This window comes from Aotus nancymaae, unplaced genomic scaffold, assembly GCF_030222135.1.
Source record: "Aotus nancymaae isolate 86718 unplaced genomic scaffold, 86718_ANA_hifiasm-v0.15.2.pri h1tg000053l, whole genome shotgun sequence".
In the NCBI taxonomy this organism is placed as follows: Eukaryota; Metazoa; Chordata; class Mammalia; order Primates; family Aotidae; genus Aotus; species Aotus nancymaae.
In genome coordinates this window covers 20950761-20966147 of record NW_026988467.1, presented here as the reverse complement: position 1 = coordinate 20966147, position 15387 = coordinate 20950761, and the positions used below count along the sequence as shown (strand labels likewise).

Sequence of the window (15387 nt, the reverse complement as noted above, 5' to 3'; positions counted from 1 at the left end):
CATTCTGGAAATTTCCCTTCTCAAAATACATTGAACTAATTCTCTGCTGCAAAACAGAAAGGAATTTCCCAAAGGCAAGAGGAAGACAAGATGATGACTGGAAGAGTTTCCGGTCAGGGGCTGGGAGTCCCAGTGTCCCATGCCTGTTCATAACAGCAATCAACCTAATGTTCTGGGACCAAGCATTTGGCTTTTAGAAAGTCTTAATATATAAGGTTAGCATTGACTTGTGTGTTGAATCCTAAAATCCAAGAACTTTTGGCTCTCTGCTCTCTTAAAGATTAGAAATGAGGATTGAGGAGCTAGTAGGTGAGAGAGAGAGAAAAAAAATTGTCCCAGGAGCTGATACTGGATCAGTGTGAAAAGGGTTCTAAGAAGGAGTGAGTCCTATGCATGGGAGACAGGGCCAGACAAAGAAGGGAAACCAGGGGACTCCCAACCTATGAGGTCAGCTTCCCCAGGGCCTCCACCAACTCTCTGTTGGTGTCCCTGTCCAAGACTGAACTAAACTACCAGAAAGTGAAAAGGAAATGAGGGAGGAGGGGAGAAGACCTGGCTCTGGACAACCTGACATCAGATCTCTAGCAGACACAGCACACTAGAACCTGTAGCACTGTAGGAGGGGGCAGCACCAGGGTCACAGTGTATGGGTTTGTTAACTACATGTCCTTGGGTAAGGCACTTAGCCCTTCTATTTGCTCATCTGTTAAATGGGTCTCCTGAGTGTCTTCTATATGCCAGTGTGCCAGTCAGGGACTCTTCTGGGCCCTGGGAATCAACTAAAACAAGACAGGTAAGGCTCTGCTCCCATGGAACTTACAATCTAATTGGGGGAGACAGACCATAAACAAGTAGGTAAATTAGTTAATTTTAGTTAGTAATAAGTGCTATGAAGAAAATTAATAGTAAGATAATGGAGGGTCACTAGGGGTAGCTACTTTAGAGTAGGGTTCATCTCATGGGTTGTTAGGAGAATTAAGTCCATTAAGGTAAGAAATGTGTTTAGCCTAGTGCCTGCCAGAGAATAATTGCTCAGTTAATAATAGCCATCATTACCATCATCATCCCAGAACCCTCGAGTGGGAATAAAGGGGAGACTGCCTGAGCTTCTTAAATTATCCCCCCACAAGCCTCCTGTCTGTGAATGAGGTTCTGTTCAAAAGAAACAAAAGAGATAGTGTAATAACACCTTGCTTGACTTTCATTACCTCATAGAGCCTCCCAACATACATGATGTGTTATTATCCCTACTTTACAGACCAGAAAATGTACAACAGAGATGTTAGGTGACCTGTTGCAGGGGACTGGCTGAATGAAGCCAGGACTTCTAGGGTCTGGCCTGGGAACTCCGTGGCTAGGACTTTTCCAAGAAGGAAAAAAAACACTACTTTCCAAGAAGGGATGTAGGAGAGATTAAAAAAGCAATAAACCTGGGTGGCATTGATCCATGTAACCATCCATCCCTCGTTTTAACAAATATTTATCAAGTAACTACTATGTGCCAGAGCCTGTCCTGGGAGACTAAGACAACGAGGTTGTCTCTGCTGATACAGAGGTTGCGTTTTAGTGGCAGCAAGACATACATGACCACAAAAACAAACAGCTAACATTAGATAGGTGAAGAGAGCTATGAAGAAAAAGAAACAAGAGGACTTCTGACCTGCTTGAACCCAAGGGAGTGACGGATGTTGGTTCAGAAGAGGGGTGGAGGGGAAGAGAGTGGAGATAAGTGGGGAGGACCTTGGACCTTCCAGATGAAAGGAAAGACAAGATCAATGGCATCCGCCTGGGACAGCTCCCAGAGCTTGTCCGCCTACTGTGTGTAAGGTGTGAGCCAGGTGCTTTGCATATGTCACCTTGTTTTAAGGAAGGCCAGCCCACTAAGGAGGAAACCCAAGTCCAAGATTTGATAATCCCTCACATTTGCATAGTGTTATATTTTTCAATGTGCTTCTCATACATCTGTCATCAGCTCTGATCCTGCAACGCCCCTGTCAGGTAGGGAGGGAAGGTATGACTGTCCTCATTTGAGGAAAAACTGAGAAATGGAGAGGGCCACTGGCTTGCCTGAGGCCACCCAGCTGCTACCTCAAGGCATCCGGCCTAGAACTGAGGTCTCTGGCTCCCAGCATCCAGAACCTTCAGGGAGCTGCCTCCTAAGAGTCTCCCCATCTGGCTTCTCCTCCATTTGGGAGAGAGTTGGCAACAAGATCAAGAGAGGAGCTCAGGGGTCTACCCGATAGGCCTCCCTTCCTGAGGCCTCCTGTCCAGTTTGTGGGGAGGTGCAAATTGCCAGGGCCACTGCTCTAGGTGAGGGGGGACCTTTCCTCAGTTCACTGGCCCTCAGCATAGCAGGGGTATGGTGCCAGCTGCTCCATGCCCAGTCAGCCTCAGCCTTCATGGCTCCAACATGCCTCATTCTTGGCACCAGGACGGTGAAAGTCTAGAGTGGTAAAGTGGGGTTTCATCTGAACAAGTCCCTTCTGACTCTAAATGTCAACTGCTTTCTGGCTGAGCTACTTAAAACCCCCAATAAGACCAAGCAAATGCTGTCTCAGCCATTAGTTGAGAACTTCTGGTATCATTTCCTTCTGATAGAATTCTAGCAATTTAGGATGCAGAGACCTTCAAAATCTGGTTCCAGAGAGGAACCTGCCTAAGGACAGGCAGCATACAGCAGGATAGGTCTCAGTACTTAAGCAATGGAAAGGAAAGCACTCACTCAATTTTCCAGAAGGTTGGAAGAAAACTCAACATCAAAGGGGGTGGTCTCAAGCTCCACCAAAGGAGGCGTGTGGCACAGGACAGATCCAGCAGGCTAGACCCCACTTCCCTTTAGCCAGAGGAGGAAGAGTGTTCCAGGGGCCACCTGAGCTGGATGTTGACACCCAGATACTCCCAGTCAACAACTTGCTAAATCCTGCCATGAGCCACCCAGCCTCATTAACGGTGATCAATCACTCTCTAATCACCCACAGGGAGGCCCTGACACAAGTGCTCACAGAGGAATCATTTTTCAGTCAGCCCCACACATGATGTTCTCTGGGCATGACAGGGTCGCCCTAGGGTTCTTGTGCCTGCCAGTGGCCCATCTGGTTTTCTGGGTGTGCAGATTGTGAAATGTGCCTTGTCACATGGGCTGGGGGCTCCTTTGGGGGCCTCAGTGGGGAAATGGCAGAGTGTAGGGCATGGCTCTGTAATGACTCCAGTTTGAATGAAGCAGAATTAACTCATCATTATGGGAGTGGGCCCAGCGCTTTGCACACCTAGGTTCCAGCTCCAGCTCTGCTACTTACTGTGTGACTTTAGGCAAGCAAGCTGACATCTCTGTGCCTCTGTTTTCTTACCTGTAAAATGTGAGGCGATAAGAATGCTAACCTCACAGAATTATTAGAAGAGCTACTGTTCATTGAGGGATTACCAAGTACCAGGTGCTGGCTAACTTCTAGTCATTGTCTTATTTTTTACAACTTTGTGAAGTATTACTGTTGGAAGATGCAATGAGACAATGCAGGTAGAGCAATCAGCATGGTGCCAGCACACGAAAATGATGATGATGATGATTACTAATACTCACTTTGTGGGGTAGTCCCCAGCAAACTGTACAATTCACAGCCTCACTTTCTCCGGCCTATGAATTGGGTATCTGTTCCTAGCTGGCAGAATCAGACCTGATGCTTGGAGATTTCCACTTAAGAGGAACACACATTACCAGCTTCGTCGTCAGGACCTAGGTGGGCAAGTTGACGGTGGTCAGGCTCCAGCAAACACTTTTAGTTGCATGTAAATTGTCTAAGTGCCCCTTCCTGTTTATAGCAGAAACTCACTTTCTCCCCATTTAAAAATTCTTCCCTGTATGGCAATTTTTCTTTCATGCTATATTCTCCTCTTGGTGTCTTGTCCAATATTCCTTTTTTTCCCCCCATCTATTGTTCAACTGAGGTGTGAAAGAAGTTGAAATCCTCCTCTAAACCCAGGGTGCCACAACCCTTCATTCATTCACTCACTGATTCACTCAACATTCACTGAGGATTACTCTATAAATGGCCACATACTGGGTGCTGGGGACAAAAAGGTGAAGGCCACTGCTGTTCATGTGGCTACACTGTTCTGGCCCCTTTCTGTCCCTCCCCTTGAAAGTCCCCAATTCTTTCTGACCTCCTGGAAAAGCCTAGCAAAATAACAGCAAATATCGGTGAGATAATTTCCCTTCCAGGCTTTGACCAGGTCAGTTGTTCCAACGTTTTTAGGAGGCAAAGGAATCAAGAGAGGGAAGCAACCAGCCAGGATTATTTGCTGCATTTTAGATGGGAAAGCTGAGTTCCAGAGAGGGGAGGGAAGGCAAGAGAAGGGAAAGGAACTAAATTATTTAATACAGTCAGGCCTTGTGCCTTTTCATTCTCATACATGCCTTGTGAGGTGGGTATTTTTATCATCATTTTATATGCGCGGAAACTAACAGGTTAAGGAGCTCATCCAAGTCACCCAATCTATAGGTGGCAGAGCTGGGCTTTTAAACACAGGTGTGATCTTGGAACTAAGCATAGCCTGCTGACTCAGCAACTACACTGCAGGTCAGTAGTGGATTTGGGAACTTCCAGCTTTCCCAGTCCTCTGCCTGGTCTTCTAGGCAACAGTATTACAATTTGGACATGCATCAAAATCACCTGAAAGGCCTGTGAAAACACTTTAACGCTGAGCCCTACCCCCCCAGTTTCTGATTCAGTAGGTCTAGGACGGGGCTGAGTTTGCATTTTTAACTAGTTCCCAAATGATGATGATGCTGGTCCAGGGAGCACAGTTTGAGAACACTGTTGTAGGTGTTCTCTTTCAAAAATAATGACTCCCTCTCTTCCCCCTAACGATTGCAAAAGTAACAAAGGTTTGTAAAATACAATAAATACAATGTGGAACCTACAGAAAAATAGGAAGACTAGAATTCATCCACATTCTTCCGCTCAGAAATAACCACTCTCAACAGTTTGGCAGATTTCCTTTATCTTCTTTTCAGAGTCTAAGCACAGAGTTAGCAGAGTGGCCCAGGGCTAAGACCCGGTTAAGATCCCAAGTGAGAGCTTGGGCAAGACTGAACCAAGTCTGGGTCCTCTCTTCGGCAAAACTGCATTTACACTCCCATCCCTCATTAGTTTGTTGGGAGGGATGAAGGAGATCGTGTATTTATCAAGCACTCGACACAATGTCAGATGCGGAGTCGGAGCTCCATAAATGTTGGCTGTCATTTTTGTTCTAACAGAAGAGAAAACCGGCCGAGCCCATTTGGGTTTCAGCCCTGAAACCCTCCTCCAGTAGTTCAGTGGGAGTTCTTGCCGACAGCCTGGCTGCGGCCATTCGCTGCGGACACCGCGCAGCCTGACCCTGGCCTGAGCCCGGGTGTCTGTCCGCTCCCAGCAGCTTGTGGAGCCGCAGGAGCCCCGCGCATCCCGGGCCGCCGCCGTTAGGGTTGGCTCTCGGCCTCTTGGCCCAGTCCGCCGGTTTTACGGCCCGAACTCAATGAGGCCTTTTAACTTTTCATTCAGCAGCAGCGTAGCTCCCACTTTTAATAACACACTTAGTGCACGACAAAAATTTGCTCCTGGCAATCATGGTTTCGACCACAAAACCGCAGCGGGGAGGCGTTCCTGGTTAACTCTTTCAGCGCTCCAGGCAGTCTGGAGCCGGCGCTCCTGGAGATCAGATAGACCGGCGGCGGCCGCGGTCAGGACTGCGACGGTTCTCCTCCCCACCCCCTAGCCCAGCCGCGTCTCTGAGAGGCTGGGGGTAGACTCCAGGCGGCTGCGGCGGGGCCCAGAGCCCACTGAGCGAGGCCGCGTGGGGCGCTCCTGTCTCGGCGCCTTAGACCTACTGTGTGCCAAGCCCCTTCGTGGAGAAACCCTCTTTTCCTGAGCTGTCAACAGGGCCTGCCTGGAGGGTCCGGGAACGACCGGCGATCCGGGGGGGAAACAGGAGGTCACCGGCGAGGTCCCCAGTGGCTCCAAATCCCCAGGGGCCCCGCGACACCTTCAGGAAAACCCGACGGCGGGCAGCTCGCGGGCGCCGGCCGTTTTCCCGCGAGACCCGGGCGGTCGACAGCGACTTCCGGCGCCCCCGGCCGCTGCCCAGGATCCCTTGCGCCCTGCGGTAGCCCTGGGCCGTCCGGGGCTGTGGGCTCCAGGCACCCAGATCGCTGCGACCACATGAAAGGCCTGGCGCTCAGCACCCGCCAGCCACCTCCAGCTGGTTTCTAACTACACCGCCCGGGCCTCCGTGCTTCTCAGGGACCAGCCTTCGAAGTGCCGCCTTACACCCGGGGCCTGGCCACCGGGCTGGCGCGGATGGAGCTCCTGTTTCACATTTGGGAGCTCACAGTTGTTCCTGCCAGGTAGGTGTTACAGACAGATCAGCAGACTGAGGGTCAGGGAGAACAAACAAATTCGCCAGGATCCTGCTGTTGGTAAGTGGCAGAATTTAGAGTCACAGTTAAGTCCCACTTTTCCCACTATATCAAGGCCTGGCCAGAGTTGGCCATTCCATGAGGCCCCAGGCTGTAAGCTATGGCCAGTCCTCTTAACTTGGCACTTTCTGGAGAGTCCTCTTAACTGGAGGATCCGGGGACGGCCGGCGCTCCGGGGTGGGGGAAACAGGAGGCCACAGCAGCCACTGCAGCTCAGAACTTGCAAGCCAAGCACTGGGTATCCTCCCTTTATCAGTAGGGGCAGCTGAGCCCCCAGGCTCTGCCATTATAATCTCAAATGGTGGCTTGGAGTCTGCCTGCAATTTCTCAGCAGGCAACTGGCTACCCTCACCGCACCCCAAACTGAGAAGCCTCAACTGTCAGCGGATCTGACTTCAAATCCAAATCATTAGGGAGGAGAAAAGCAGGAAATCTTTCTGTTAAGTAACCCAGCTTCAGAACGCATACCCCCTAACGTGCAGCAATGGATAGATTTTGTCTGCGGTCTCCGCAGTTTTAGCCAGCAACTTTAAATGAGACGGAGACACGGCTCAAGATTTTTTTGTGTGTTCAAAGTATGGAAAAATAGCAAGAGGTTCGGGAATGCTCATTGATTGGTTATTTCTACATGAAGTAACAATGTTGTTACTAGCGTGTTCTCCACCGGCCTTAAAAGCAATCACTATTCTAAAATTGTCAAATCCCCTAACAACCCCATGAGGTGGATACTACGGTTGGCTTGGCCACAGGTGAGGATTAAGTGACTTGCTCAACATCACACAGCTGTAAGTGCTGGACCTGAGACTTGAACCCAGGTGTCAGCTCCGATGCTCCTACTTTTATTTTCGTTGTGGTCAAATTGTCAATACATCGTCAAACCTGGGAAATTCATTCAAAAGAAATGTGCCTGTTAACCCCAGTGATTGTACTGTGAACATGATTGGCCAGCCCAGAAGAACTGAAGGGCTAGCTGGAACATAAAATCCTGCCTGCAATCAGGACCCACCACTGCCCTTCCCACAGATCTTCAAGTTCTTAAAACAATCCATTGAGGAGTAGCTAGAAAAAGATGGTACAATCCTTGCCTCTGCCCACTCACCTCTGAGGGTGGCAGGAAAAAAAAGAGCCTGTGTTTAGAGTTCTGGCTTCTGCCAGCTCCTTGAACTCAGCCTAAAGCAGCCCAGAGCCTAGCCTTGTCCTACCTATTCTAAGGTCTGGACCACAAGCAGGACCCCATGGTGAAGATCAGCATCAGCCAGTTGGGATCTTAAATCTCAGATGTAAGCAAGAAGGCACATGCATCCTGCCAGCCAACAGAGGTGACCTACCAAAAACCACTTCTCGGCTTCCCCAGCCTTAGAACTGCCTCTGAATCAGATGAACCACATTTTATTGAACACATCTTCAGACTGCGGCTTTATGCTCAGCGTTTTACGGCATTTATCACACTTAACTCTTTTAAGAATTCTACAAAGCATTCTTGTACCCATTTTCCAGATGAGGAAAATGAAGCCCAGAAAAATTGACTGTCTTGTCTGAGATCACTCAGGGACAGAGCGTGGATGTGAACTTAGTTCAAGCCCACTACAAAGAGTGCACATGCTTAACCACCACACCCTAACCTTCCCACTTGGGACTGTTCCAGCAAACAAGTCCTTTTAGAGAAACCCAACTCTCTGCCTAAGACAGCTCTTAGAACTACCTCAAAGAAGTTCCTTTTGGCAAGAAGATAGAAAGCCTTGATGGGATTGGGGGTGTTGTCTGATTTCCAAGTCCCCTTCAGAGTATCAAAACGTGCTGCCAGAAACCTTCACAGTTTCAGTCTTGTGTTTCCCTGCCTGGCTCGAAACTGCTCAGCAAAGAGAATGAGAAAAACTATTTTCCCAGGGAAACACTCACCTCTAGCTTGAGACTGGGGCTTGCCTTGACACGCCAAAGTAAGATCGTCAGCCCATTCATTTACCCTTACAAATTGCTCTGTGAATCCTGGTGCCGGCCTCCCCGCTCTTCCCCCTCCAGGAAACCCCATCCAGCCTCCACGCTCCGAGATCGGCAGGCATCCACCGATGTTTACTCACTCAAGTTCATTCGACATCTTCCTGCTCCCAGGCTCCGACGATCAGCGCTGAGGCTCTGCTGACCGCTTGTCTCTAATTCTTGCCTGACACAGACATTCCCTGCCCAGGGAAGTGTTTGATTTATGTTGAGGTTTGGGTGTCGAGATTTTGCTGACAGGTAGGTTCCCAGCAGTGCTGGCGCTGATTGGCTACAGGTACAGGTGCCGGCGACTGCAGGTATACCTCAACAGGTGCAGCTGTTAACTCTTAGCCCGCCGCGTAGGGCGGAGCTAAGGGGGACTGGCTGGGTGGAGCTGGCCAATTCCTTCCTTGGTGAGGAGGTGGGGGGTGGAGATGAGGGAGGAGAGAAGGAGAAAAAAATGTTGTGAAGAAGCAAAATAACTAGAGGAAAAGTACAGGGACAAACAGGTAACTTGGCTTAAAGGGAAACTTGATTCCTGTTTCTAGTCAATATCCCAGATACTCAGAAATATCCCCCCAACCCCAAATTTCTTTACCCCCTCCTTCTGTACCACCAGGGAATTCTCAAAGGAGAGAGCAGTTCTTCTCAGGTAGATCTTTGTGTAAGTTCCCTTTTTTTTCAGTTTCCCCTTTAAGATAATATCTTATTTAAGAATAATATTTTACAGTTACTCAAGTGACTTCTTTTGGTTCTTACAGTAACCCACTGTGGTAGATTTATTATCGCTTTTTCCTTCCTCTTCAACACACATTTTACAGATGAGGGAGGAAATGGAGGCCAGAGAGGTAAAGTGCCTTGCCCAAGGGCACAGCTAGGGAGGTCCCAGCCCAGATCCAATCTGCAGTCATCTCACGCCAAATCTGGCTGCCCCTTGAGCTGAAAAGTCTGTGGCCTCAATGTAGACATCATTGAGCACCTGTTGTGTGCCAGACCCTACTCTGGGTTCTGGAGAAACTGAGGCCAAAAAAACAGGGTCACAGTTCTAGAGGAGTTTACAATCTGTGGGGTGTGTGTTGGTGACGGGGCAGAGAAGTAAAGGAGAACAGCCTTTTATTGGGTGTGAAGGGGGTGTGGGCAAACCACATACCTCTGATCAGCACAGAAGGGATAGAAAAGTTGAAGCCGGCCACCTCTGAAGCCTCAACCAGCTGGTCATTTCACAGGCTCCAAGTGCTTCATTCTGTATTGGGAACTTGGGAGAAATTCAATGCCTGTTAGATGAAGTAATTGTGGAGTAATTGCTGTGAGCTGTCTTCTATAAAGAACAAGCTTGGTAAACCCCAGAATATCCACAGACACAAACAGGAGAATGTTAGAGCTTTTTAAAGAGCTTCTTCCAGGATTAGTTTGAAATTAAATCTAAGCCAGAGATCTTGGCATCTTTTTTTTCCTTCTCTCATTCTAGTCTCCGCTCCCCCACCCTTCCCTTTTTGGCAGATTATCTTTTTGCTCTGTCTTCCTGGGAACCTCAACTTGGCCCACTCCTCTCTCTCTCTCCTCTGGGAACGGCAAAGGAGGTTTCAGCTATTCCTGCCAATTATGGAGGTTTTTCAGGGTAAAGTCAGAATTCAAAGGAATCCTCTTGAAGTGAGATCAGGCCTCTGGAGAGGGGGTACTGGGTTGGAGAAGTGTCAGGGGTTGACTTCTCCCTGGAGGCTATGTTGGGGGAAGTCCAGGGGACCCTGATAAATAATAGTAAATAATAGTTACCAATAAAGCCACCTCCTCAGAGCAGCCCTCTTCAGTCACCCTTGTTCATAAAGTAGACATTCAGTCATTCTGGATCACACTACTTACTGTTCTCTGCAGAACCCTTAGGACTTATGATATAATGTAATGTGACTTATGGTATTTTTCTAATTGTTTATTGTCTTTCTCCCCTTCCTCTGGTATGTAAACTCCATAAGAGCAAAGACTGTGTCGCTCACTGTGGAATCTCCAGTGTCTAGCACCTAGTAGGTGCTTTGTATACCACGGGCACCAGGCATTGTGCCAAGCCTTTGCATGCGTTGTCTCGTCTAATCCTTACAGCAACCCTGGGAGATAGGCACTTTCGATGTCCCCATTTTATAGATGAGGAAACTGAGGTACAGAATACTGAAGTAAACTACTCAAGCTGCAGGGCTAGGCAGTGGTAGAGCTAGAGCTGAGATTTAATCCGAGAGCAGAGCCTGGGTACCCAACCACTTCACAGAGGTTATTGGTGGCAGAAGGGCTATTTGGTGCCAACTATAACTGCAAAGCTTATTGCAGTCCAAACGATGGCACACTCCTCTGTATGTACCTGTCTGCCCACATCATGGAAGACTGTGGAGTTTCTGCCATCTGTGTTGCAACCCACAGGTGAAGGACTGTGGGTGACTCATGCTGGCTGGGCTCAGGGTAGGCTGGGATTCCAGGTGGCGTGTCTGTGCTCGCTGGGCTTTTAAAAATGGGTCCTCTCCCTCTGCCTCTAGGTCTTTCCTCTTTCATCACCCGTGCCCATCTTCAGAGATCAGCAGAGACCCAAATCACAGGGCAGAGGGTTTCTGTGTCTTCACACACAGGAAGGCTACAGAAGTGCCCTGGATGGGAAGAAGGACTGGTGGTCTGGGTTAGGTAGGCAGAGACGCCATGAGCCAGTTTGCAAGGTCACCAGACCCCTCCAATAGGAGTTATACCTCCCAGGCAGGAGGTACAAGTGCTATTCCAGGCCTTCACCCCAACAACCCAGAGACGCCAGGCCTTTAAAGAGACACTCCCCATGCTTTGCTGCTGCCCCCTTCCTGCTCCTGTGTGGCATGAACATGGCCCGAGGCTAGGCAAGGCTGGCACCTATTTCCCCTTCATGGATCAGCACAGCTCTTGGTTTCTCTGTAGAGGAGATTTAAAACAGAACAGCTATTCAAAAAAAAAAAAAAAAAAAAACAGAGTTTAAAAAAACATAAACAGAGACCAGCTAATTAAATGTAACATAATGATTATATCCACAGTAACGACAGTAAATAATGATGGCTGCCGTTTAGTGTTTGTATTTTGTAAGCACTGTGCCAAGACTTACCTATGTGATATGATAGTATTGCTCTGAGACTCACAGGCCTCCTTTCAAATCTCAGCCCAACCACTTACTAGCTACATGATATTGGGCAAGTGGCTACAGCTCTTTGAGCCTCACTCTCCTTACCTGTAAAAGGGATGTAAAAATTGTATTCCCCCCTTATAGGGTTATTGTGAGTTAAATGAGATAATCTTGTGAAGGGCATTATCTGCACCTGGCATATAGCACTCAATATACTTGTTAGAAAAGCCTTTTTTTCCCCGTTATTCTCATTGAAATCTAATGAGGAAGGTACTAACGTTATTTCACAAGTGAAGAAACTGAGACTCAGAGTTTAAATTATTTGTTGAAAGTCAACAGTTAGCTGGGTACAGTGGCTCATGCCAATAATCCCAGCACTTTGGGAGGCCAAGGCAGGCAGATCACTTGAGATCAGGAGTTTGAGACCAGCCTGGCCAACATAATGAAACCCCATCTCTACTAAAAAAAAAAAAAAAAAAATTAGCTGGGCATGGTGGCACCCACCTGTAATCCCAGCTACTCAGGAGGCTGAGGCAGGAAGATTACTTGAACCTAGGAGGTGTGGGTTGCAGTGAGCCAAGATTTTGCCAAGATTGCACTCAGCCTGGGCAAACAGGGTGAGACGCTTGTAAAAAAAAAAAAAAATGAATACCAGTAAGTGGGAATCATTGAGAGAAAAGAAAAAGAAAAAAGCCAAAAGCTAATAAGTTAAAGAATTGAGATTCGAATCCATATCTTTCTGATTCCATTCTTACAGAACTGGACTAAGGGAGTGCCCTGGGCTCAAGTTCTGCCAGACCTCTGGCCACTTACTATGTGACTGAGTAAATTTTCTCAGAGCCTCAGTAAATTTCCCTCTCTATAAGACCAGACTGGTGAATCACTGTAAGGGTGGAGTTCCCCATCAAAATCATCTTGATTTGCTTTTCTAGATTACTGATGTTCTTTCTCCGATGCTGTGATCAGTCCCTGTGGAGGATGCACAGTCCTTCTTCCCTCCCTCCTTTCCATGATGATGCCATCCAGAAGTCATTGTTCCCAAAGACTGTGATGCTTCTCCTTGGCATGCTGGGGAGGAGTAAAGGTTAGGACCACTGTGAGTGAGCAGTGAGAGCCAGGGCTCCTCTGTGTGTCTCTGAAAGTTGTGTGCTGAACAACTATGCGCTGTTTACCAGACAGGACATGCACTGCTGGACACGAGGACCCTGCTGACAGCCATCCTTTTCTAACACTTGAATGCTTTTTATTTATCCAAAATGCTTAATGAAAATCTGTTGACCTATATTCAAATATTGAAAGAACACATACCCACATGTCAACAGTGCTTCTCTGTGGGCACTGAAATAACAGGATTTAAATGTTTTCCCTGCCTTCCCCCAAATGGGCTACATTGAACTTGCATTGCTCTTGTAATTAGAAATTCTATACAAAGGCCCAGTTTAAATGTCATTAAACTAAAATAAGTTCCCATTGACAAATGGTCATTGTGTTCCTATCCTTCCTGGGGCAAGGGCAGGGATGAAGAGAGTGAAGACTGAGTCCTTGCTCAGTGATCCCCTAGGAGGCACAGGAATAGAGGCTGGGGGCTGCCTGGCTTGCGGGCTGCTCAGCCATCTGATTTGATTTTGATTTTGCAATTAAAATTACTGTTATGTATTGAGCACTTAACACTGCGATGCTTGCTTTAGATGCTCTATCCCATTCCTACCTGTAAAATGGGGTCACATGGTTGGCCAGTTATTAAAGCTCTGAGGTTGACTGCCTGAGACCTTGGATAAGCAATTCCACTTCCTTTTACCTCAGTTTGTCCTCAGTGAAATGACTGCTATGAGGATTAAATAAGATTAACAGTGTCCTTAGTATGTGTCAGGCAGTGTTCTAGTGTTTTACATATATACCATATAATTCAAGAGGCCTATGAAGTAGCTGCTCTAAGTATCCCTGTTTTACAGAAGACAAAAGTCCCAGAGAGGTGATATAACATCTAAGGTCACCTGACTGTCCCCTTAGTGACAGAGATGAAATCAAACTGAAGTTGGCCTGATCCCAAAGTTGTGGAAATAGTCCTTTCAAGCTTCCTAGTCCCTTTTTGGAACAAGATCTAGGATGTATAGATAGAAGGGGGATGGTAGGCAGGGAAGGAAGAAAAGTAGATAGGTTGGTTGATGATATCTGTAAGGTAGATAGGATTTGTAAGCTACTGGAGGGCAGAAACCATACAAGGGAAAATAAATCTCATATAGTACTTGTCCTGTGTCTCAACACAATAGGTGTTCAATAAATGTTTGTTGAATAAATGAAAAATGGATGAATGAATATAATTCACACAAATTACTGACATTCTGGGCAAATTAGGTGTTGCCTTCTACCCGCCCTGCCCCCAGGGAAGACCTCCAAAGTTTGAATTCCTCTACTCCTTCTTATTTTCCTGTACCAATACCTTCTCTGCACCCATGACTTCAAGTCTGTAAATAGTTTCCCATCATGCCTCAGTGGGGTCAACCTGGGGATTAAATTAAATGAGATCTTGATGTAAAACCTATGGCAAATAGGTACCCAATAAAAGGTAGCTGGTGTTATAGTGAGCACCCAGCTTACAAAAAAGGCCTCTCAGCCCCTTCCCATTTCCAGCCTCAGTGCACAGCTAAGTTCACAGCATTCAGCACTCAACCTCCCTTAAAAACAATCTCTGCTATATTCAGAGCTCTTTTCAAAGTGTTTTCCTATGCTTCCTCTCCTCTGATCCATACAGCTACCCCAGGAGGAGAGGACAAGAGTGCATTGTTGGCCCCGTTTGTTAGATAGACTGGGGTTCAGAGAGAGTGCCCCTAGTTAAGTGAAGGACTTTGGATTGAACTTCAACTTTCAAAGCATTATCCTAGATACCATTATGGGTGCTAAGGGGTCACAGAAGTGCAGTCCTGGGCACTCACTCAAAGCTTATTAAAATATTCTTTACAAGTGAGGTGTTTTTTGTTTTTTTTTTGTTTTTTTGAGATGGAGTCTCGCCCTGTCGCCCAGGCTGGAGTGCAATGGCACAATCTTGGCTCACTGCAGCTTCCGCCTTCTGGGTTCAAGCGATTCTCCTGGCTCAGCCTCCCAAGTAGCTGGGATTACAGGCATCTGCCACCACACCCAGCTATTTGTTTGTTTGCTTGTTTTTGAGATGGAGTCTTGCTCTGTTGCCCAGGCTGGAGTCCAGTGGTATGATCTTGGCTCACTGCAACCTCTGCCTCTGGGGTTCAGGCGATTCTCCTGCCTCAGCCTCCTGAGTAGCTGGGACTACAGGCGCACACTACCATGCCTGGCTAATTTTTTTGATATTTTTAATAGAGACAGGGTTTCACTGTGTTAGCCAGGATGATCTCGATCTCCTGACCTTGTGATCAACCCACCTCAGCCTCCCAAAGTGCTGGGATTACAGGTGTGAGCCACCATGCCCAGCAAAGCTCATTAAAATATTCCTTAATATTTCATTTGAACATTTTAACATTTAAAGTATAAGCTTCATTATAATGTTTTTAAGTAGAGGGATAGGCCACACACCCTACATAGAGAATATGGCCCTTCTTTGAAGGCATGGATGGACCTGGAAGTTGTGCCTGCAGAGTGGTGGAAGGGGCAGCTTTCAGTCCCTTTTACATTTTGTACTTTAGATTGTTATCACAGTTCTTCCAATAATACCACCTACATTTCTTCCTGGAGCTTCCTTGGACATGAGAAATCATGGAGTCTAAATAGTCACCCTGAAATCTCTCCTTAAAAATAAAAGTCTCTGAAAACAAGCAGTTATTTTTTTCATTTATCCAGTTGATAAAGATGAAAGAAAATGCTAATC

The 15387-nt window shown here is 47.3% G+C and overlaps 1 protein-coding gene across 4 annotated transcripts in view; it reads right to left on the bottom strand.

Moving 5' to 3' along the window:
• The window catches only part of GRHL3 (grainyhead like transcription factor 3), a 44978-nt gene extending 36237 nt beyond the window's left edge, over window positions 1-8741 (bottom strand). For 2 of the 4 annotated variants that reach the window (XM_012439964.3, XM_012439963.3), the window contains exon 1: window positions 8530-8741. In XM_012439964.3, the coding sequence (XP_012295387.2) occupies window positions 8530-8546 (17 nt within the window). In that variant the 5' untranslated portion in view covers window positions 8547-8741. Of the gene's footprint in view, window positions 1-4918; window positions 5369-8350 lie in introns of those variants that run through there. The other 2 variants (XM_012439965.3, XM_012439962.2) reach the window with 2 other exon arrangements.
• Between the last annotated feature and the right edge of the window lie 6646 nt (window positions 8742-15387).